At 34.0% G+C, this 25,011-nt stretch overlaps 1 protein-coding gene across 1 annotated transcript in view; it reads left to right on the forward strand.

The window, feature by feature from the left end:
• Positions 1–25,011, forward strand: part of wbl (endoplasmic reticulum protein 29-like protein wbl) — a 149,865-nt gene that overhangs the window by 51,418 nt on the left and 73,436 nt on the right. Inside the window, exon 2 of the mRNA XM_090390435.1 lies at positions 707–845. Coding sequence (XP_090246561.1) covers positions 707–845 — 139 coding nt within the window. The remainder of the gene's footprint in view (positions 1–706; positions 846–25,011) is intronic.

Consider the following 25,011-nt stretch of genomic DNA (forward strand, 5'->3'; position numbering starts at 1 on the left):
AACGACACAATTTAGTATGGGAAGAAGTATGCTTGGTATCACAAGATTGGATCACAAAAGGAATACATGGATAAGAAATCAAACCAAAGTCTCTGACATCATAGGAAGAGTGAAACATCTGAAGTGGCCATGGGCTGGGCATATTGCTCAAAGACGATCAACGATGGACAAAAGAAGTACTGGAATTGATTCCACGAGAAGAAAAATGACCACGACACCGACCTAAATAATGGTAGATTGATGATATCATCAGATTTGCAGGAGTGACATGGAAAAGGAGAGCCATGGACAGGCAGTTTTGGAGTAATCTTGGAAAGGCCTTCATCCAGCAGCGGATGGACAATGGATGATGATGATGACATATATATATTTTTTTTTTATTCTTATTTTTTAATTTATTTTTTTATTTCTTCTACCACTGGTTCTTGGTTTAATTTTCATTATTTCTTCATTTCTCTTTTGGTGAAATAGCATGCATTTCTGTTTTCCTCAAACTTCATTTCAGCTCTGATTAATCTTTGTTCATTGTCATCTTATTGTCCAAATTCACTTCCATAAAATGTTGGTATAGCTAGTGTGTTAGAAAATTTTAATCTAGTTTTTGTGAGATTAGGTTAATTCAGTTTTATTAGTTACTTGAAATATTGTGTAACTAAAATGTGTAACCCATAATTGTAAATTAATGATTTCATTGTATTTATTGCAGATAATCCCAAAATTTAAAGCCTCACTAGTGAAGTTTGATGTTACCTATCCTTATGGTGATAAGGAAGATGAATATGGAAAGGTAGCAGAGTCTGCTCGTTATTCACCAGATTTGTTAGTGGCAGAGGTTGGGATACAAGGTAATGAATTTCTTTCATAGTTCTTCATTCATTCTGTAGAATTATAGAGAAATTACTGTGTTAGAGCACCTACTTTAATTAGAATAAAATAGCACTCAATAACCTTCATATCAAGATCACGAGGAATCCTGATATAGGACACAAGCTACATCGGGGATGCACTACAGTGAGCTATATGAAAACTGCTTTGGTGAGCTGTTGACCCTAGCCTGACCTCTAGTGAAAGGGAGAAAAAATAGTAATAATTAAATACATAATTATATTGGTGAAACTACATTAGTGACTACTAGTTACTTTCATTTCCTATAGGCCTGTTATTTTTAAGTTCTATTCTGAGGACCAATGTTTCGGTATATATCTATTCTTCCTGGTTTTTACATCCTGTTTCATGTATGTAGGTTAAATTACAAGTGCATCTTACCTGGATTTACATAGGTGGATAAGAGAAGGAACAGGATCCTCATAATGGTTGGGTTCAATTTTATTCTAATTAAATTTAACACAATGGTTTATATTCATAATTCTATACAATTAAAAGATAAAATGTTATATGAAACATAACTGAATTTTTAGTATCTGAGGGACAGTTGCTTAAATAATCATTAATCAATTTGCACGTACCTTATTCAGCCTTTTAACCTCCAGGATGCATTCACACATTGATGTATTTCTGTTATGCATTTCTTTATCAATTCAGAAGCAGCATTTATATTTCAGCCTTGTATTTTCACATATATCCTTTCCTCAGAAGTCTGCATTAGGCTAGCCGCAACCCATGTAATCACTTCATGATCACCCTCGCCAACTGGAGGAAAGTGCAAAACCCCACTCCCAGTTTCATCGTCTGATCAATTGATCAGATCCAAAACTGTTAATCTTTGCATGCCCTCCTTTACATGTTGCTGGAGGTAGTTATTGCTTAAGAACTTGAGAAATTTATTTTCCTTATTCCCAGATACTATCTCTTCATTCCAATCTATGCTGTTGTAATTAAAATTGCTCATAATAATTCCCCTTCCTTTGTTCACCAATCCAAGTTGTTTATACGTTTCTTCATCACCATCCTCCACATGCCATGGCCTATAGCAACGTCCTGCTAAATGTGTCTTCCTGTCAACCTCCACTTTCCACCGATTTTGGGACAAATAAACTCGGTCATGAGGAGAATGGAATTATATAGGCATATAATTTAATAATCTAACTTTAATCATGTAGTGGTGTCATAGTAACCTGAACAACCCTTAGGGATACATATCAGGACATTGAGTCTATCATCATCATCATCATCAATCAGTGAAACCATTTCGTCTCCCTTATTTCTGGTATACCTCTGGCATTTGTAAATAAACACAGCAATTCATTTTTAGTTCTATAACCAGTCCTATTCTATCCAGTTGTTGATTGTGATTTCCCTACTACACCTTTATACTGCTTACTACATATTCCCCACTCGCATCGCAATCTATTCCATTTCTATGCTGATCGTCCTCATTCATACATTCACTGCTACTTCCAACATCCACTCTCCCTGTTGACCCAGGTTCCCCCCATTTCCATGTTCTCTCTTCATAACTACTGCTTCCACTGTAGTTACCAAACACTTCTGTCTCTTAATATCACTCTTCTGATCTTTCACTTCATCTCTTACTTTTGATCTTACTTACATCACACATTGCACTTCCATCTAGCAACACTTTCTCCACTACACTCACACCAAGCCTTTCCGATGCAATCCATCATGCCTGTATAATTATTCTTCCCTCAAACACATGCCATACATCCACAAACTGTACTCCGTCACAACTCATCATTATCATACCTTGGCAACACACTGACCTTTCCCATTATACTATTATCAAAATTTTCCAAAAATAAATAAAATCCTTATGTCTGGTATTCATTTCCTGTTCTGCTATTTGGATCTGAATTAAGAATCAGTTTTTTCTTCATATCTGCTACACCAATGACTTGAAAGATTCCTTTATTTCTTCTCTATTAGTATGTAAACACATGGATTCTATGAACACTTTTTATAACTCCATGGGTGCAAATAAGGCATTGTTCAATTTCCTATTTTAAAATTTGTCTAATCACTAGAAATTGTGCCAGTTCAAGAAGTTTTATTTTCATGTTTAGTGTGGAATTTTAATACTTCCTTCCTTTACCTGATTAGGCATAGAACTTTGTGTCTGGTTGTGATAATGTACTCCACATGTTCCGATTTCTCTGACTCATGGAATGTAACATAGTCTAAATGCTCTTCATGATGCACAGTTATAGATCTACCTGTTTGGCCAAAATATGATAATCTGCACTAGCAAGGAATTTGGAAGAAAATTAAGGTTCTCTATAAAAGTAATAATCTCTTGGAATGTTTATACAAAGAGTTGCAAGACCTTGCCACATCAGCTGAATCTAAATAGAAATATTGGACTTAAATTGTCTCTCTTATAGGAAATAGTTTTTCACAAATTCCAGAATTAACTTAAGTTGAATTATATTTTTTATTTATTATTAAATCTTGTTAATTATTTTTACTAGAACCTTAATATAAACAATGAGCTCTACATCATGTATGTGTAGTTTGCATGTGCATTGTTGAATATACCAGTTCTTGTTTAATTTGAAAGTCTTACTGAAGATGCCTTTGATACTAGGACAGAAATTTTTTGCTGATAAAAATACATAAGTTAAATCTGTGTTATTTGTTAATTATGTCTTACGTTCCAGAAGAACCAGATCAGATTTCTTAGAAGATGTAGAGTGGGCCAAATAATGCCTAGCTGTTGCAGGTTAAGAGAAACCTTTAGGGCTCTCCCAAAGCAAAAAAGATTAATGCATGAGCCAGTAGATTACTATATATCCTACAGCTTTCTGAAGCCAAAAATGCTTAACCTTATTCAATAATGAAATGAAATATTGCTCATGGACTAGTTGCAACTCTATGCTCAGATTTATTAGAAATAGTGAGCATATTTTAAATGTTTCTGCAAACAATGTTTGTTGCTATGCAGGAAAAGTTCTAACAAAAATTTAATTATCTTATTAGTCGACATCAGCCTTCTTTCATCCATTGGTGATCCTCAAAAGAAAGTCAATATCTCAGGACAGCCTCTTACTACTTGAGAATTAAATGCACTTTCGAAAGGTCTAGATATTGCGTTAGCTTTAAAAGTTCATGCCAGTATGGCTGCTCACAAAGCGCTATGTGATATTTCTTCAGATGAAATCATTAGTAGTTTGCGATCGAAATGAATACTATAGAAAATTAAGTTTGTTACAAGACTACTCTGTATATCTCTTGCTAATGATCCTACTATGACCTAGATTAGGAAAATACACTCTTATAGATAATGTTTCTAATTTGAATGAGAAAACTAAGAAGAAACTCAAGTGTTATCCTGGCATCCTCCTTGTTTATGCAGATTGCCAAAAGTCCACAAAACATATTTCATTATGTTCCATGGTAGGCTGCATTGGTTCTCCATGCAAAATTGCAAAACACCTTTCCAAACTGCTTTCAGCGTTCACAGGAAGATCTTTAGTTATCAAAAATAATTCCCGTTTTAAAAGAAAAAGATATCAGAGCTTTGTCTTTACCTAGGTGATCTCCTTTCAGCCTAGATGTCGTCCTTATTCATAAATGTTCCTTTAGATGAAATACTTAACTTTCTCAAACAAGCTTTTCTGGCAGATATTGTCAGACTTCTTGACTTTGTCATTCACATGCTGAATAAACTTTACCAATAAATTGAGGGCACATCAATGGGTAGTCCTCTTTCTTCCACACTAGCTAACTATTTCATGGAAAGTTTGAACAATTTTTACTAAATAGGATCCTTCCTCAGCCACATCTATACTATAATATAAATATGTTGATGTTTTTGCAGTTTGGCATGGGTCTTATACAGACTTACATGAATTTGTCAAAAAGAGCATCTTTCCATTGTATCCATTTCACTCTTGAGTTAGAACAATTGGATTGCCTTTTTAGATCTTCTGTTACTTTCAACCAGATGGTAGTCTTCACTTCTCAGTATTCAGAAAGAAAATACATATTGAACTTTACATTCATCCTCTTTCACACCATCATAATTGTCAAAAATCTGGCACCATTAACCCCCACAACCAGCCAGGATGTCTATAGACGTCCAGCAAAATCTGGATACGATTCTGAAACACCTATCATGGATAAGAAGTGCAGTTTGGTCTCACTATTTATCAATGTCATCCAGTAGGGGTATTAAGACCAAATCACATGCTATCAAGTAATTATTATTTCTTTGTCATATGCCTCTCAAATAGTGATACAGAGGTGGTCTGCCATGTCACCATTCCCTGTGTTAAAGGCATCTCAGAAGGTATAGCCAAACTACTCAGATCTCTTGACCTACAAGTGTCCTTCCATTCCTATCAGCAAATCTACTTTTCTAGGCTCAGCTAAAGATAAACTTCTGCCTTTAGCCTACCCTGGAATGTATCAAATTCCTTGCCAGTGGATTATCATATTTTGGCGAAACATGTAGATCTGCAGCCGTGCATCATGATGAACATTTAGACTATGTTAAATTCCATGAACCAGAGCAATCAGGACTTGCGGAACACACTATTATCACCACTAGACACAGTTCTTTGTAAGAAAATAAAGGTCTCCATAAAAGTAATCTCTTGGAACATTTATACAAAGAGTTGCATCAACCGAATCTAAATAGAAATGATGGACTTAAGTTATTCCTCTTATGGGAAATAGTTCTTGTTTGCAAAGTCCAGAATTAAATTATTTTTTTATTTATTATTAAATGTCGTTAAAGTTATTTTTACTAGAACCTTAATATAATTAGACCATGATGCTCTACATTGTGTACATATAGTTTCCAATTGTCATTATTGAATCTATCAGTTTCTCTTATTCTTTAATTTGAAATTCATACTGAAGATTCCGTTGATACTTGGGTGAAAATTTTATACTAATAAAAATATATACATAAGTTAAATTTATTAATTGTCTTATATTCCTGTACATGAAGTTATTACCTTGATGGACCTGTGTTTCACTCAGGATTTCTCCATGAGTGCAGGTCACAAAGATGCCTCCAACGATCTCAATCTTGAGCCTCTCTCTTCCATGTTATACCCATAGATTTCAGTAGTGGATCTTCCCATCTTGTAGGTGGTCTTCCTGGTTTTCTCTTTATTCTTGGTTGCCAGTTGAGTATTCTATATGTCCATCTGTTATCCCTGAGTCTGACTATGTGACCTGCCCATCTCATCTTGCTTTCATATACTGCAGTTACCACATCTTTTATGCCTGATCTCTTTCTTAGTTCCGTGTTTCTAACATGTTCCATTCTGCTGATGTTACAAATCCTGCATTCTATTGCACGCTGAGTTATTCTGAGAGTCTCTTCTTCTTTTCTTGTCATGTTCCATGTTTCTGATCCATATATGAGTGATGGTAGAATATCACTATTAAATAGTTTTGCCTTCTGAGAGATGTCAAGATTTAGATCAGTAAGTGTTTCTTTTAGTCTGTTGAATGATAGCCATGCAGCTTTTTCTTTTTGCTAGTTCTTCAGATAAATCGTTATTCATTTTTATTGTTTGTCCTAAGTACTCGTATAAGTCAACTTGTTCTATAGGGATGTTATCAATACATAGGTGACTGTCACTTGTGTAGATGTTTTTGATCCATTTTGTTTTTTCTAGATTCATTTCTAAGCCTATCTTATTGCTGTTTGTGTATACTTTTTCACCCATTTCTTCTAGGTCTTTTGGGTTGTGGGATATCAGTACTAGATCATCGGCAAACATAAGAATTTGTAGCTTTTCACCATCTATGCTTATTCCTCCATTTAGGTCTATTTTTTTCAGAATGTATTCTAAAGTGCTGGTAAATAGATTTGAGGAGATCACATCGCCTTGTTTGACCCCCCTCTCTTTATATCTATATTTATAGGTTAATCAAATAGGGTTATTTGTGTGGTCTGATTTTTGTTAATTTCTTTTATCATGTGGATATAAGTAGAATCCACATTTATTTCCAGTAAGGCACTGATGACTGCATTGTGTTCTATGGTATCAAATGCTTTTTTAAAATCAATAAAGAGGAAACATAGAGGGATTCGGTATTCTCTGCATTTTTCTGTTAGTTGTGAAATGACCTGGATATGATCTATTGTGGAGAAGCCACTTCTGAATCCTGCTTGCTCTCTGCTGGAGTTGTCTTCTAGAGTGTTTTGGATTCTGTTCAGTGTTACTCTGTTCATGATCTTATATATGTGACAGAGTAGACAGATTGGACGATAGTTTTTTATGTCTTCCTTGTTCCCTTTTTTGAATAAAGTATGGTTTTTGCAGTTTTCCATTCCTCTGGAATCTTTCTTTCTTTGAAGTACCATGTGAATCTGGCAGCCAAGGCTTTGAAGTTATTTCAGAGCTTTATTGATAAAATTACTAATACTTAGGACTACATCCAAGAATAAACATGTGACCTTGGTAGAGAACACCCAAGCTAACATCTGGGTGTATACCCAGACTAACATCACAAACTTCTTATTGAAAATTTCTTCTAAATTAATCTTACCAGTCAGGACTCTGATATTGTCAGATTGTATATTTTGGTATTCTAAGAGCACTTTTCATCATCATCAAATTCTTGACATGTACTTGACAGGTCAATTGAGTGTACAGGATGTTGTTAATAGAGGTAATTTTTATATTTATTTGATTTATTTTAATCCTCTTTATATAGAGATGATCTCGGTTCAACAATTTTTTTTTTTAATTCCGACTGCTTTTATTATTTTATTGCACAAGGGTTCACTCCGATTGGTGCAGTGACCTCTTTTTTACTATTGCTTTCAGAATCCAAAAAATCACTGACTCAAGACCAAAATACAAATTTAATAAAACAAAAACAATATATACACTTCAAACAACTTTACATAACTATAACTAACTACAGAATTAATTGGATCCAAGGCCTTTTAAAAATAAACTTACACTTAAGACTAGACTAAACACTCTGTTTTTCACAATGCAAAATGTTCATAGCCAGTTTCTTTCTCTGTTAAGGCCCTTTTCCGAAGATATATGACTATTCTTCATTTTCATAGGATCCTTTCTCATCACTCATGTAGCACACATTAATTATTCCTGACTCAATTCTGTCTTCTTTTCAGTAGAAATAATAGTTAGATCTGGCATCCTTAATACAGATGAAACTTCCCAATTAGCATTTCCATGAACATTCCTTTAGAACGTAAATAGCAATTTCTTCTTCTTATTCACTAATTCTTATTGACAGCCTTAACTTTTCCACTTTAAAAAATTCACAGTTCTACGATTCTCTTTTCAGAATCTACTACTAATCTTCCAATTAGAGTTTCCTCGAATATTCTTTTTAAAACATCTATAGCAATATTTTCATTTATTTATCCATACTTATTCCACTTTCAAACTTCATAGTTCCACGATTTCTTTTTCGGAATATACTATTGATTTTCCTCCAACTGTCACATAAAAAAACTCAAATTCCTCCGAATCTAAATATCTGCCGGCCTGTGTTCTAATTTTCTCTCCGAACACTATCTTATTTACTCTCTGTTACTCTGATACCAAACGCTCTCCTTGTCAGCTGTCAATCACACATAAAACTTCTCGGTGAGCATGTGCACTTCATGAAAGTGGCAAGCGAGAAATGGGTATAATGGTTGACACGTTTTTCCGTTAGTGACAAGAGAATGTCTTCATAAAACACAACTTTTGATCATTTTAAACTACAATAAAATTCCTGTAAGTAATACAAATATCAAATCCAGTAAGTACATCAATTTTTTAACTTCTTTACATTTCATTTTGACAAAACAATTTCAATAACGGGCATATCTCAAGTGCCGACAATGAATGTTATGAAACTAAAACTAATAAACATACTAACATAAACCATTTGTAAAAATATTCAGAATTTTAAATTATGATTAATTTTACAATATGATAGCACTACATGAAAAATTTACATCATTACTAATCTACTATCTACACTTTTCCTACAAATCAGTCTGTTACCTGTCTAGACTCCAACATTGTCAGATCTTATACGAGGGTGGTTTAAGATGTTAGGCCTAACAATGAAAAAACAAATTTATAATTTACAAGTTATTTTTATTTTTCCACATAATCTACCTTAAGACATACATTTATTCCAGCACCATTATCCCATCCCTGTAGTGGTTCTCAGTAAGATCTGCAAAATACCCCTCTACAGTAGCAATCACCTCTTGATTAGAAGAAAAACGCTGACCAGCGAGGAAGAGTTTTAATTTTGGGAAGAGACAGAAGTCAGAGGGAGCCAAATCTGGGGAAGAGGGTGGATGTTCCAACAATTCTCTTAATTTTCCCCATTGCCATAAACACCTTTGTGGGTAGGTGCATTGTCCTGATGAAAGATGATTTTTTTCTTCTGCAAACCAAGTCTTTTCTCATGAATTTTTTTGTCTAGTCTGGTTAAAAGATCAGAATAATATTCCCCGATTATTGTTTTACCCTTTTCAAGATAATTAATAAACAAAATGCTTTTAGCATTCCAAAACACCGATGCCATGATATTTCCTACTGATGGAACCAACTTTGTCTTCTTTGGCACTGAACAACTGGTTCTATCCACTGTTTTCACCGCTGTTTGGATTCTGGTGTGTAATGATGAATCCAAGACACCCAAAATCAGTTTTATTCTTGTTAAAATGCTCCAAGCACTGTCAGAGATTTTCATCAAGTGCGATCTGCCATGAGCAAGTGCTGCACCCATCTTGTGCAAAGCTTTCTTTTTAATGTGCAATTCTTTGTGCAAAATATATCCTACACGTTCTTTTGAAATGCCTATAGTCTCAGCAATTTCTAGCACTTTGACTCGCTGGTCATTCAATACCATATCGTGCACTTGATCAATGATTTCAGGTGTTGTTACATTTTTTGGATGTCCTTCACATGGATCATCTTCAAGGCTGGTACGGTCATGTTTAAACTTGGCAGCACATTTCTTAATTGTCGAAAACGAAGGAGAAGAGTGCCCATTAGACTTTGAATTAATTTCTTTTGCCGTTAAACCTTCTTTTACAAAGAATTTTATAACCACACGATACTCAATTTTATCCATTTCAAGGGATACAGACAACGCTTTTGTTTCAGACAGCTCTATAAAACAAACTATTTTATAGAATGACTTGCAATTTCACACAGATGCTTATGACAGATGTACCAACTTAGAAAAAAAAAAATCTTGACGATAGTGTTGCCATCTATGGTTGAGGCCGAGAACATTTCAGACCACCCTTGTATTTCTATCTTCTAAGGCATTTTTTACCATATCAATCCATCTATATCTTGGTGTTCCTCTATGTCTTTTTCCTACCAATCTGGCAAATAACACTTGTTTTGCTAATCTTTCCTCTCCCATTCTTTTTAAGTGAGATTAGCTCTGCTAATACATTCCTGAATGCCAACAATGTCAAGTTCTTTCCTAATATCCTCGTTTTCAATATGATATTTCCATTGATGCCATCCGTTTATGCCCCTAATCTTTCTAAGGGCATTCATATCTGCAGTCTCTAGTCTTTGGTCAAGTGTTTCACTTCTAACGAAGCTCTCAGATTCATAAGTTAAAATTGGTTTGAACACTGTCTTGTATACTGCTAATTTAATGTTTGATTAACTTCTCTTATTCCATATAAATTTATTCAGTTAACTTCCTACCATACCAGCTTTTGTTGATTCTGTTGTCTATTTCCATATTTAATTTACCACTAAAAATTGCAACTAAGTAACTGAAATGTTTTACTTGTTCTATAGATTTCCATTCACAATGCAGTGGATATTTTTAATGCTTCGACCAATTTCATTGTCTTTCTCTTGTTATCGCTGACCTTTATACCATATCTATTACAACAGTTATTCAATTTAGTCAGGGAATCTTGCAGACTTGGAGCAGATTTATTTAGAAGTATAACATCATCTGCATAAAGCAAAGCATTAACATCTCCAATTTTGATATCAGGTTTAATACCATTTTCCTTCATAATATGATCCATATAGATAATGAATAACTGAGAGAATAATGTACATCCTTATCTGACACCAGATTTAACATAAAATCTCTTCCTGTACTTCTTTCAGTTCTAACTGCTGACTTCCAACTCAGATAAAGATCAAGTATTGCTTGATATAATGCTCCATTGACACCATACATCTGTAGCATTTTGAATAGCTTTACTCTTGGTACCTTGTCATATTTCTTTTCTAGATCTACAAAACTTAAATATAGATCTTTGTTATATTCCCATGCCTTCTCAACTATTTGTTGTAAAGTGAAAATATGATCCTGATAGCCTCTATTTGGCTTTAATCCAGATTGTTCTTCACCAAGCTTCTCTTCCACAATCCTTCTCAACCATTTCTCAAGTATACTGTCATAAATCAGGAGGTGGTCAAGAGGATTCAGAAATGAGTGACGGTCTGTGGAAAGAGTCTTATGTGTCAATGACACTTAAGCAATAAACAATTCCTGAATCTATCACTGCTGACTCTCTCAGAGGACTCAGACAATACACTTTGTCTGTGGCATAATTTCACAATTGCACCCAAAAAAAAAGTACCAATTCTGGAAATTTGATTAGCAGATTAGAATGTATTTATGATCTTGAACCTGCAGTGGCTAATAACATTTGTTTAGTTGTGACTAGTATTCTAACAAAATACAAACTTCCCAAGAATATTGTAACTGATGACTATAAAGGAAATACTACTGTGAGCCAAGCAGATTACAACATAAAAATGAATCAACTTAAAGACTCTTCTGCATATTAAATCATAGATTGGGATCCTTCAAAATCCCAGAAAAAAAGTGTATAGATTATTAAAAAGCCAGCCTGGTTGTTCGAGTGATTAGCATATCCGCTCTCCAGCCAAAAGGCTGTGAGTTTGAATCCTCCATGGGCATGGATGTTTGTGATTATCTGTGAAAATACTAGTAGTAGTAGTGGTGGTGGTAGATGGCATTGGTGTAGTTGCTGTTCTTTATAGTTGGTGAGTTTAGTGGTGGAGACAGAGAGTTGTAGAATAGGTGCCCTCCCTCGACGAGTCTTTGGACTTCCTGGAGGTGTCACGTAATAATAATAATAATAATATTCCGCCTAAAGAAATATTTATACTTAAAAAATTATACAGGGACAAACGAATTATTGTAACTAATGCCTATGAGTGAAATACTACTGTGAGCCAAGCAGATTAATGAATCATCTTAAAGACTCTTCTGCATATTTGATCATAGATTGGGATCCTACAAAATCCCAGAAGAAAAGTGTATAGATTATTAAAAAGTTCCATTGTGGCCCATTTTACTGAAAAACTAAACCTTATGCTAAACTATCCCTGATATAATATACAGGCTCTCAAAAATTCTCAGACTTAATATTTCCTTTGTCCTATAGCAGACAGCATAGACAGTCCCACTTACAAACTGGCCAAACATTTATCCAAATTACTTTCCTCTCTTATCTATTAAAAACTCTGCATTTTAAAACATTAATAGAAAAGCTATTTCCCTCCTGACATAATTGAGTTATTCAGATTCATTATATATATATATATATATATATATATATATATATATATATATCATCATATATCATCATCATCATACGTATCAAGGATTTAGGCCTAGCATGGCCTGTTCCGGGCGTTAGAAGTCATCGTTTAAGAGGACATCCTGGTTTTCTTTTTCCTAATGGTTTGTACTTTAAGGCTTGTTTTGGTAATTTTTCTGTTTTCATTCTTTGAACGTGTTCCATCCATTTATGTTTATATTTTTTAATTTTTTTTATTACTGGTTCTTGGTTTAATTCTTTCATAATTTCTTCATTTCTTTTGTGATCAAATGGGATATATTTGATCACAAAAGTTTTTCTCATAAACTTCATTTCTGCTGTTATTAATCTTTGTTTTGTCTTTTTATTTTATTGTCCAGATTTCTTTTCCATACATTAAAACTGGTAGGGCTAATGTATTGTATACTTTTAGTCTCATTTACTTTTGAACTAGGTTTGGTTTAAATATAGAGTTAATTACATCTGTTATTTTTAAATATTTTGCAATTTATGTTTATATCTTTTTCATTTTCATATGTGATCATACATCCTAGGTAGTTAAATGAATTCACCTGTTCTAAGATCTTGTTATCTATTACTATTTTAGTTCTTGCTGGATCTTGTCCTTTGAAGGCCATAGTTTTTGATTTTTCTGTTGATATTATCATACCATAATCTTTGGATATCTCATATAGATCTAAAATAGCTTTCTGTAAGTTATCTTCAGAATTTGTAATTATTATTTGGTCGTCGGCAAAGAGGAGAGTGTTTAAGTTTACTGTAGGAGAAAGTTTAATTCCTTGACGTAAATTTTAATTCCATTTTATTATTATTTCATTTAAGTAGATATTAAAAAGAGTTGCTGAGAGGGGACATTCCCTGAAAAACCATTATTAATACATTATTCATCTGGGAAGATGGTGTCAACAACCTCAATTTATTTTTAGACCACCTAAACAAGTGCCATGGAAAAATCTCTTTTACTCCTTCAAAACTAGAATCAGTTGACTGCCTTCCCTTTTTAGATCTGAAACTTACCAGATGTGCTGAGAGTATTAAAATCTCAATTTTTAGGAAGCCTACTCACACTGATAGATACCTTCATGCTTCCTTCCATCACTACCCTCCCACACACACAAAAATTTGGTATTATTTCCACCTTAGCTCACCGAGCCAAATCATTACTTACAGAAGAAACAGAAATTGAAAATGAACTAATTTATCTTAAAAAAACTTTTATTAATAATGGTTTCTCTCCTAAGAAAATTGACAAATTTCTTTCCCCCAGTCACTCAATTACTTCTGAAGATCCCTCTTCCCCAAGAGCCTTCATCTCTTTGCCTTACATCAGCTCTATTTCACCAAAACTGTCAAAGATTCTCAAGAAGTTTAACTTCAAAACTTGCTTCACTACGCTTCCAAAACTTCGTTCAATACTTAGCAAACCTAAAGAGAAACATCTTCCAACTCAGTTTCCAGGAGTGTACAAGATTTTATGTGATTGTGGAAAGCCATACTATGGCCAGACTGCTAAATCCATCCTTCTACGTTTGGAAGAACATCGTCGCGACATCTCATGTAACAGGACTAGAACTAGCGCTCTCTCTAGCCACGTTCTCTTTTCAGTTAACTCAGACGAAGGCCGCCAACACATTGTGAACTGGACTCAAACTTCTAACATCCATATGTGCTATGATGAACTCGAGAGAAAGATTGTCGAATCTAGGGAAATTTCTCTAGATTCCTCTCATATCAACAACAGCCTAAGTTTTAATCTCTCTGATGTACATGTTGCCTCTGTTCAGTACTGGCACACTCGCGACAGCGCATAGTATACGTTTGTTTGGAACTCAAACTCACATTTTGTTTTCAAACATGCTACTGTCTTTTTGTACTTGTTCTGTTAATACAATTTTAAGTCTCTGTAATTCTTTATATACTTCTTTGATTGTGATACCTGAAGATGTTGATCAATTCAACAAAACTAGTAAACTAGTAGTATCTTTTCAAATATATCATGTCATCTTTATCTCTCGGTATCAGTCATTAAAGCTTTTTTTCATAACTATTCCAACCAAGTAAAAATGAATTCTGAAAAAAAAAAAAAAAATATATATATATACAGGTTATTTGCTGTGGAAAGGAAAAATATACAGACAGCTGGATAGGACTACTATGAGGATTCCTCCCCTCTGCCTAACTTCTATATGGAACATTTCAAAAACTAAATGCTCAACACAGCTACGCTTAAAACCAATGGTTTTGTTGTGCTATATTGATGTGATTGTCCCCATGGTCCAGATACATTAGATACTTTTTTTTGATGCATCTTAACAGCCAACACTCTAAAATAAACTTCAACATAGAAAAAGACATAACAATTGTCTTCCTTTCTTAGATACACTAGTAACATGGCTTTCATTTACAGAAAACTCACACATATGGAGTTATATGGGCTGCAGCCCATATAAAATAGATGAAATATTGAATGAACGCCTATCCTTCCAACACTACAGGGAATAGCAAGAACCATTCCCTTTCCATATGTTAAGTCATCATCAAATTCCTGATTTGTGCCATCGGGGGGAGGGGGGGGGAGTATACAGGATTATTATGAAAAAGCTACACCACTGTTATAAAGAGATTTAATCTCTGTTACCAGTTGTTATAAAGAGGGGAATTATTTATTAATTTATTTATTATCAATCCTCATTTTTTATGAGATTTTCTCTATAATGATTATTTCTAATTTCTGAGTGTTTTTATTTATATGCACAAGGGTTCAGTTTCGATTGATGCAATGACTTTTTACTATTTCTTTCAGAATCCGAAAAATCATTGACTCAAGACTAAATACAAAATATACACATTTAATAAAACAAAAACAATTTAACATAAGTTATTTAACATATACTTAATCACGTCTACTAGACTAAACACCTTATTTACACAATAAGAAAATGTTCATAGTCAGTTTCCTTGTTAAGGAAACTGACTTTTTTCAAAGATATAAGATTTTCTTCTTCTTTTTCCATAGAATCCTTTCTCATCAACCTTATGTAGCACACATTATTCCTCCTGACTCTGAAGTAAGATATTCTGAATTCACTGAAGTATAGGTACTCTTACCTCATGCAGTTCAATTTTTGTACCAGCAAAAAAAAAAGTTTCTTCTACTGCTTTATCTTAGTTGCTCCTTTTCCAGTAGAAATAACAGATAGATCTGGTGTCCTTAAAAGAGATGAATTGCAATATTTTCCTTAAAAGAGTTGAATGTCAATCGCAATATTTTCTTTTATTTACCAATACTTATTTACAGTCTTAACTCCTCCATTTTAAACGCTCACAATTCTACTGTGTTTCCTTGAAAATAAGACCGGGACTTATATTAATTTTTGCTCCAAAAGACACATTAGGGCTTATTTTCATGGGATGTCTTATTTTTTCATGTACAACAATCTACATATATTCAAATACAGTCATGTCATCTTCCTCTGGAACATCATAACTCTCCAAACCCCAAATTCCTGAGACAGGAGTGGCAACAAAAATGATGACAGTTAAGAATGATGGTCCACACAAAGGCGACGAAAAATTACAGGCACCAAAATTCAGAAAACGTTTCTTTATTTACCACATCCATTTGTTATCAAGTGCGCACATTATTTGTTCATTGTGTCTGTACTCCGATTGCTCATTTGGCAACGTCTCGAGTTCATCTCTTTACATAGGCGTTTTACCTCTTGTTCAAAGGCGCCCGCTTGGGTATTTACAAATACTTAATTATAATTTATATTATCATTTATTTTAAGTATTAATGTCAATAATATTATTTATTTATATTTAATTATATATTAATATTATTATTTTATAATTCAATACGTCTGTCATGTGTTGCAACGGATGTACTAAATGCGCCCATCTGACTGACGATCTTAACTGGGGCTTATTTTTGGGGATAGGTCTTATTTTCGGGGAAATACGGTATGATTCCTTTTTCGGAATCTTCTATTAATATGCCCCTGACTCTCACATAAAAACTTATTTCCTAAGAACAAAATTTTGCAGGCTTGCATTCTTAAACTTCCATTAGCTCTCTTGTTTATCTCCCATTCTCTGATACCAAACACTCATGTTGTTTCCGTTATCTCAATACTGAATGTTCTCTGTCATCTGTCAATCGCCCATCAAACTCCTTGGCGAGCATGCGCACTTCATGAAAGTGGCAAGGAGTTATGTGTAATGGCTGACGTGTCGTCTCCATTAGCATTACGAGAATGTCTTTACAAAACATAGCACTTAATAATTTTAAACCACAATAAAATTTCTGAAAGTAACACAACTATCCAAATCCAGTAAGTACATAAATTTTTTTAAATGCTTTACATTTCATTTTGACAAAATAACATCAATAACGTGCACATCGCAACTGCCTACAATACGTATTATGAAACCAAAACAGTCATAATTTTAAATTATGACTGTTTTTACACCACTACTCACTTCTGACAAATACTTTTTCTCCAAATTAATCTTATCTGTCAAGATTCGAATATTATCAGATCTTAAATTTCTGTCTTTTAAGGCACATTTTACTGTATTATCAGTCCATCTATATCTTAGTCTTCCTCTTGGTCTTTACCCTTCCAATCTGGCAAAGAACACTTGTTTTGCTAATCTTTCCTCTCCCATTCTATTCAAGTGACCACACCACCTGAGATTTTGTTATAATGTGCCGTCGTAGGTAATATTTACTTAATATGGCTTAACTCCTTTACTAAACTATCTCTTGAATAATTTGTCCTATCTCAGCAGCGTCTATAATGTGTCTGTCTTTGTCTTACTATTATATACTTCAGCCCCTTAGATTATCACATGCACAAGTCTGATCTAGAAAGGAATTGTCTCAAGGTTAAGCCAATTCCTTGGTAACAAAGCTTCTGAAGTTAACTTCTCTTAAAGTTCTGAGAAAATTTATTTGTTCTGCTGTTCCACCCCAGAACCCTTAGATTAGAAAAACTTCTCAGTCAAGAAGTGAACCTTCAGATATGCATGTGGTTAATCTATTTCTATACTAAGTTAATAATTATCAATACCTTTTATAATCAACCATGTTTGCAGTTGTGGTCTTAATTAACAATTACCTCCTGCTTAGATCTGAATAATTTATGAGTGGTGCAACGGATTCTTAGACACAGGCAACCAAATTAATAAGAGCAAAAGGTTTATTTAACATAATGATCATCATACAGAACAAAGAACTTTCAATTATCACTACTACTAGATTACAAAGTAAAATTAATCAATATACATCACACAGTAATTAATACTACAACAACATTATGTTCAAAGATTCAAAGTATGCATTCTTAGATTATAGAACCAATAATGACTTTTAGGTGTTAATCAAGCTGTCTGAATTAGACATCTCTACAGCTCTTAAACATAGCTAGCAATCGACACAAGTACAATTATAATACATAGCACATATTGCTCACTGACTATGATTAAAACATCACAGTTCTGTCTTAATTTTAGATAGAGTCTCAAAACTTTATGAAGATCTGTGATTCTTACGTTACAATTACCTTCCTCTCACACATTACTTGATTAAAGGTTTACTATACCGAACTCAAGGATTCCTCATGCTCGTCCTTTCGATTCTTGGATTCCTTTCCTTCCAAACATTTTCTTCCCTCTATGTTAAGGCTAAAATTCCTGCCAGCTTAGGTTGGTCCTCATGGAGTCTGCATACCGATCATCTATGCCTAGAATATTCTTAGCGTGAGGCGATCCTGCATCCATAAGGCACGCTACCTGGCCACTCTCTTTTTAGGGAATTTCCCGGAAAAGATAGTGATTTGAAAATCTTCTATTTGTTCATCGTAGGGCTTGGAATCTGTGATCCCTCTAATCACGACCCAACATCTCCGACTTCTGCCACCGAGAGAGAACAGAGACCCCAGACAAAAAAACCTTTTGTGGGAGTTTTCCAGCCTTTTTATATCAACCCCTACTAGACTCCTTATAACCCTAAATTTTCACCCGACACGTTATTCATTTGCACTCGTGGGGCTTGCCTTTTTGTGGTGTCTTCCCCGAAAATTTAGGTCGCCACGTGCGTATCCGTGCATGACTGCTTGAGGCAACTTACTAATCTGGTGTCTTGCCTGCATACTTTGACCTTAGAATTTCAGTTGGTTATATGCAATTTACACAGTAATTCTTTTATATCAATTCTAACAGAAAATATGTATATAACAAATTCATTGTCTAACATACAATTTAATAGGTATTTTATACAGGAATATTCACAAGTTTTACACTAATTATTGTATCCAATATTTGTCAGGCTATATACAACTTATACTAAAATACAAGCATATCCTTTTCATGGGTTTTAACCTGTCAAATTATGAATGAAACATTCCTTAGTGAATTGTATTCATTCACAATTTAACAATTTCTACTAACACATGCCTGAATGATAACAGTGGCAAGTTCTTTCTTAATATTCTCATTTTTAATACGATACTGCCATTGATATGCCATCTGTTCACTCCACTAATCTTTTTTAGAACTCATATCACAGGTCTCCAGTCTTTGATTAAGGGTTTTACTTTAACCCTACTCTCTGATCCATAAGTTAAATTTGGTTTGAACACCATCTTGTATACAGCTAATCTAGTGTCTTCACTAATTTCTTTCTTTTTCCATATAAATTTTTTGGCTGACTTCTTGAGATACCACCTTTACTAATTCTGTTGTCTATTTCCATATTTAATTTACCATCTTCACTAAAAATTGTGCCTAAATAGCTGAAATGTTTTACTTGTTCTTAAAGGTTCACCATTCAGGATGTAGTTGATGTGTTCAATGTTTTTGCCTATTTTCGTTGTCTGTCTTTTTATTGCTGATTTACATACCAAATTTATTACAACAGTCATTCAGTTTACTCAGGGAATCTTGCAAATTTGTACTAGATTTATTCAGAATTATAACAGCATAAAGTACAGCTAAGAATTAACATCACCAATTCTGATATCAGATTTAATACCACTTCATAATGTAATACATATAGATAATAAGTGGAGATAATGTGAACCCTTTAAATTAAAGATGTCAAGAAATTATGTTCTTGGTTTAATCCTTTATCCAAGTGTAAGCAAACATAGTTTGTGCCTAAAGTATTTTCAGGACAGGGCAACTTGTATATTTTCAGGACAGTGCAACTTTGGTATCAGCTGTAGCAAGAACTAATCCATGTCCCAAACAGAAATCCAGCAGGTATTCACAATTATTATTACCTTTGTGTTTTTCTCCAAATTTTCTCAAAACTTTTCTATTCTTCTGTTTAGATCTCCAACAAGGACCAACTTTTCCTTTTTCATTGAGCCAGTTGCCTTCTCTAATGCCTCAAAAAAAAAAGATAACTTATTTCTTCCATCAACCAGACCGTTGAGACGTTTGGATATTTTCTGGTTAGTACTGTTTGCTATCTATTGGTTATATTGGATAAAAGATTGGTTAGGGCATTATTTAAAAGAAGTCAGCTGAGATACTGTTGGAATATGCTGCTTGGTTCATTATTTTTACATGAACATTGTTGTAAATGGTTTGAAATATTCAACTGTTTGTATTGTAAGCCAGGCAGTTATCATCACTGTTAAATTGATTGGTGTGAGAGGATGTCAGCTCAATAGGACCTTTGCACTAGTTTGTGCATAATCCTGAATTCAGCAAGGAAATTCCTTGCTGAATTCAGGAATTTAATGAGGAACCTTGGAATGATAGTTTTGAGGACAATGTGCAAAGTAGTTGATGATAACCATGTTGAGGAGCTTTGCAAGTAGAAGATATTAACTCTGCGATCAGATTGTACTGGACTGCTGTTTACAGATTTTTTGCCTAGTTTTCATAATATGGAAATGCTTGAGGAGTGTGGAAGCAAACAATACTATGATAAATTAGGAACTATGGAAAGTAAGTTAAAAGAATTATAAGTTATAAGAATTAGTGTTTTTAATGAGTGTTGATTTTTTATGCCAAAAACGAATGTAACAAAAATAACACTGGGTTTATAGGTCATAATAGTTATTTAATTAAGCCAACTAGTTTTGCCACATATGCTAGTGGCTTCATCTGGGTTAGGAAGAACAAACAAATATGCAATTAGCAGTAAATATGAATCATTAGGAATCAAATATGAATTGTAAAAAAAAGGGTTTTACTGTATATATATACAAATGCACATGCTGAATAAAACATTAATTTAACAAAAATAACTAACACTAGGTTTAGATCATGACAGTTATTAAATCAAACCACTAGTTTTGCCACTAGCAAAAAAATAGTGGTTTTGCCACTAGCTTCATCTGGGTTACGAAGAGCAAACAAATTTACAATTAGTAGTAAATATGAATCATTACATAACTAAAGCTGAATATGTAGGAACTGTTATACAAAAATAAAAGTAAAAACAAACACATGGAGCATGGAAGCTGGTAGGGATCAGTCGTTGTTCAGCAGGTGTGCACGATAGTTTGCAGAAAAGTTAAAGTCTGATGTGTTGAAAGATCTAATAAGTGACTTCTAAATGTCACATAAAATCATTCCTTGGTTTCTTTTGAGAGTGTTTTGTGAGTGGATTATCATCATAACCTCTTTGTTGCGTTCGCTGAAGTTGTCTTGTATGTGAGACATGGAGTTCTTGTATCATTCAATATTGTGGTGAGTGTGGAGAAACGGAATGGCAAGCCTGAGCTGACCTCTCTGTTCTTATTGACATCTCCAGTATGCTCTTTTTGCCTTATTTCAAAACTTTTAGATGTTTGCCTGGTATAAGTAAGGCCACAAGAACATGGAATATGTTAGGAAGAAGATCAGTTCCTTAGAAAAAAAGAGCTCTTTCAAATTTAAAAAACAAAGATTTTATAGTACTCAAGGCTGATAAAGACAATTCAACTGGCATCTTGAATACAACTGATTATATGTTAAAAATTTTAATTCTACTTGCACTCTATTAGGTTATGACCCTACTTGGACAAGTCATGAAGACATCAATAACCTTTTACGCAACATGACTACATGGCTTGTGGATCTTAGAAAAAGTTTGAAATCCATTCACCTTCTAAACATCCTTCTAAAGGCACATATTAGACTCACTGAAGCCTACATCAAAATTCTGCAACACTTTGTAGAAAAACTAGGAGAAATTCCTACCTCACCAATGGAGATAGAAATTTCTATCTAGTCTGGATATTGTATAGGTCACAAATATTCCTGTGGATGAAGCTATGGCACTCATGAATTTTTTCATGAATAAGTCAGCAACTCAAATTGCTGACTTATTCATGAATAAATTTGAAAAAGATGTCTTGTTACCTACAAATCCTAAATCATTACTTAGATGACATATTTATAATATGGAAACACGGTGTGTCTGAGTTACATGATTTTCTTTCATCTATTAACTCCTTCAACTATAAAATCAAATTCACCTTAGAACTTGAAAATGAAGAAAATTACCTTTACTAGACATTCGAAAAAAACAGGAGGCATCTCTCTCTTAATGTATACTGTCAGCCCACTCATACAGGTTATTATCTACATTTCTCTTTTGTTGCACCACATATCACAAAAATTAGATATTGTATATACACTGAAAAAAAAGGCAATCTCTATTATAAGAGATGAATAAACACTAAAAGAATTACATTCTCTTCTCCAACTATTGGTCAGCAATGAATATTCTAAAAAATGGTACAAAGAATACTATTTTCTTCTCCATAGATCCATGACATTCAATACAGAGCCTTGATTACCATCCCTTATATCGGAAAAGTTTCTCTAAAAATCGCCTATCTTCTGAAATCTCATGACATAAGGAGTTTACAATATTCCATGTTCTTGTGACCTTACTTACATAGGGCAAACATCTAGAAGTTTAGAAATAAGGCAAAAGGAGCATATTAGAGATGTCACGGGCCTGGCATTCCATTTCTCCACACTCGCCACAATATTGAATGCAACAAGAGCTCCATATCTTACAAGACAACTTCAACAAGCGCAACAACAACAACAAAGAGGTTATGATGACAATCCACTCACAAAACACTCTCAACAGAAACCAAGGAATGATTTTATGTGACATTTGGAAGTCACTTATTAGATCTTTCAACACATCAGACTTTAACTTTTCTGCAAACTATCGTGCACACCTGCTGAACAACGACTGATCCCTACCAGCTTCCATGCTCCATGTGTTTGTTTTTACTTTTATTTTTGTGTAACAGTTCCTACATATTCAGCTTTAGTTATGTAATGATTCATATTTACTGCTAATTGTATATTTGTTTGTTCTTCGTAACCCAGATGAAGCTAATGGCAAAACCACTATTTTTTTGCTAGTGGCAAAACTAGTGGTTTGATTTAATAACTGTCATGATCTAAACCTAGTGTTAGTTATTTTTGTTAAATTAATGTTTTATTCAGCATGTGCATTTATATATATATATATATATATACAGTAAAACCCTTTTTTTTTACACTTTCCAGGGGACTGATGGAAAAAAGTGTAAATAGCAGGAAATGTTAAAAAATATTTTAAAAAAGCTGAAAGATGACTTACTGCTAGTATGTGAGTCTGCATACTAGATTACAAAATTTAATAACTGAAAATAAATGAATTTACAATTACTTACATTTATCTATTTTAAAAAAATCTTTAATTGTTGATTGTTTTTGCTTTTTCTGGACTCTTACAAGTTCCACCTGCCTCTCCACAGTGTATAAGGCATTAAATGACCCATCGTCTCCTGATGCACTTGCAATATACCACCTCAAAACAGAGATGGCTTCCATTGCTTGTTTACTAGTAGGGACAGTAGGTTCTTGATCAGTCTTCTTCAACCACTTCTTCCTCTTCTTCATCAAGATGGTTGGAAAGGATGTCTTCTACACTTGTTACTGTTGATGTGATCATACATCATCAACATCAATATAGTCTTGAAATGAGGAAGACTCATCCATCACACACCAGTTGTTGGGCTCTGACATATCTTTTTTCTTCTTCCTCCTCTTCCACAAATGTAACTCCTGCCTTCTAGAAACAGTTGGATATGGTTTCAGGAGTAACATGCAACCATGCTTTGGCCACATAATGCATGGCATCAAGGATTGATATGGTCATTTGTTTTGGGTCCATACTATTATCAGAACTGAACTCCCTGGTGGACACAGGAAGTTAAAAAGGCAGTAAAGGTAAAGAAGAAAGCATATCAAAAGTTCCTGTCAAATATGTCAGCCTGTGCTCTTAGAGAATATAGAGACAAATGCAAGGATACTAAACACTGTGTAAAACTAGCTAAACAAAAGTCATGGGAGGACTTTGGCAAGAATATAGAAAATAAATATCAAGAAGGTGGCAAAATATTCTGGAGTTTGTTGAAGAAGCTTAGGAATGGAGGAAAGAGTGCTGTAAAAGGAGTTAGAGATGATAAAGGTGACATGAAAACAGGAGAAAAAAGATATCCTTGAAGTATGGAGTAATTACTTTGAAAAACTATTAAATGAAACAAGCAGTGATGACAGCACAGTGGTAAAAAACACTGATCAGGCATGCAGGCAGGAGTACATATCCATACTTGAAGTAGAAAAAGCCATCAAAGGCTTGAAATGTGGAAAGGCAGCAAGAGTAGATGATATTCGACCAGAAATGCTGAAGTATGGTGCTATAAGAGTCTTACAGTGGCTGCACTGCATAGTTCAGATAGCCCGGACAGAGGTGACAAATTCCTGATGATTGGAGTAGAGCTCATAGTACCAATATATAAAAAGGGAAATAAAACTGAATGTGAGAATTACAGAGGTATTTCACTACTGAGTGTTCCTGGCAAGATCTATGCAAGTATACTTGAGGAACGGTTGAGAAGAATTGTGGAAGAAAAGCTTGGTGAAGAACAAGCTGGATTCAGGCCAAACAGAGGCTGTCAGGATCAGATCTTCACTTTACGACAAATAGTTGAGAAAGCATGGGAATATAACAAAGATCTGTATTTAAGCTTTGTCGATTTGGAAAAGGCATATGATAAGGTGCCAAGAGAGAAGCTATTCAATACGCTCAGTTATATGGTGTCAATGGGGCATTATATCAAGCAATACTTAGTCTTTATTTGAGTTGTAAGTCAGCAGTTAGAATTGAAGGAAGTACAGGAAGATGGTTTAATGTTAAATCTGGTGTGAGACAAGGATGTACATTATCCCCTCTGTTATTCATTATCTATATGGATCACATTATGAAGGAAAGTGGTATTAAACATGATATCAAAATTGGAGATGTTAATGTCAGCTCTTTGCTTTATGCGGATGATGTTATACTTCTAAATAAATCCGCTACAAGTCTGCAAGACTCTCTGACTAAATTGAATAGCTGTTGTAATAGATATGGTATGAAGGTCAGCAATAAAAAGACAAAGACAATGAAAATAGGCAGAATCATTGAAAATGTCAACTATGTTGTGAATGGA

Source organism: Typopeltis vanoorti, chromosome 1 (genome assembly GCF_054136105.1).
Source record: "Typopeltis vanoorti isolate ZY-2024b chromosome 1, IOZ_Tvanoo_1.0, whole genome shotgun sequence".
Taxonomy (NCBI): Eukaryota; Metazoa; Arthropoda; class Arachnida; order Uropygi; family Thelyphonidae; genus Typopeltis; species Typopeltis vanoorti.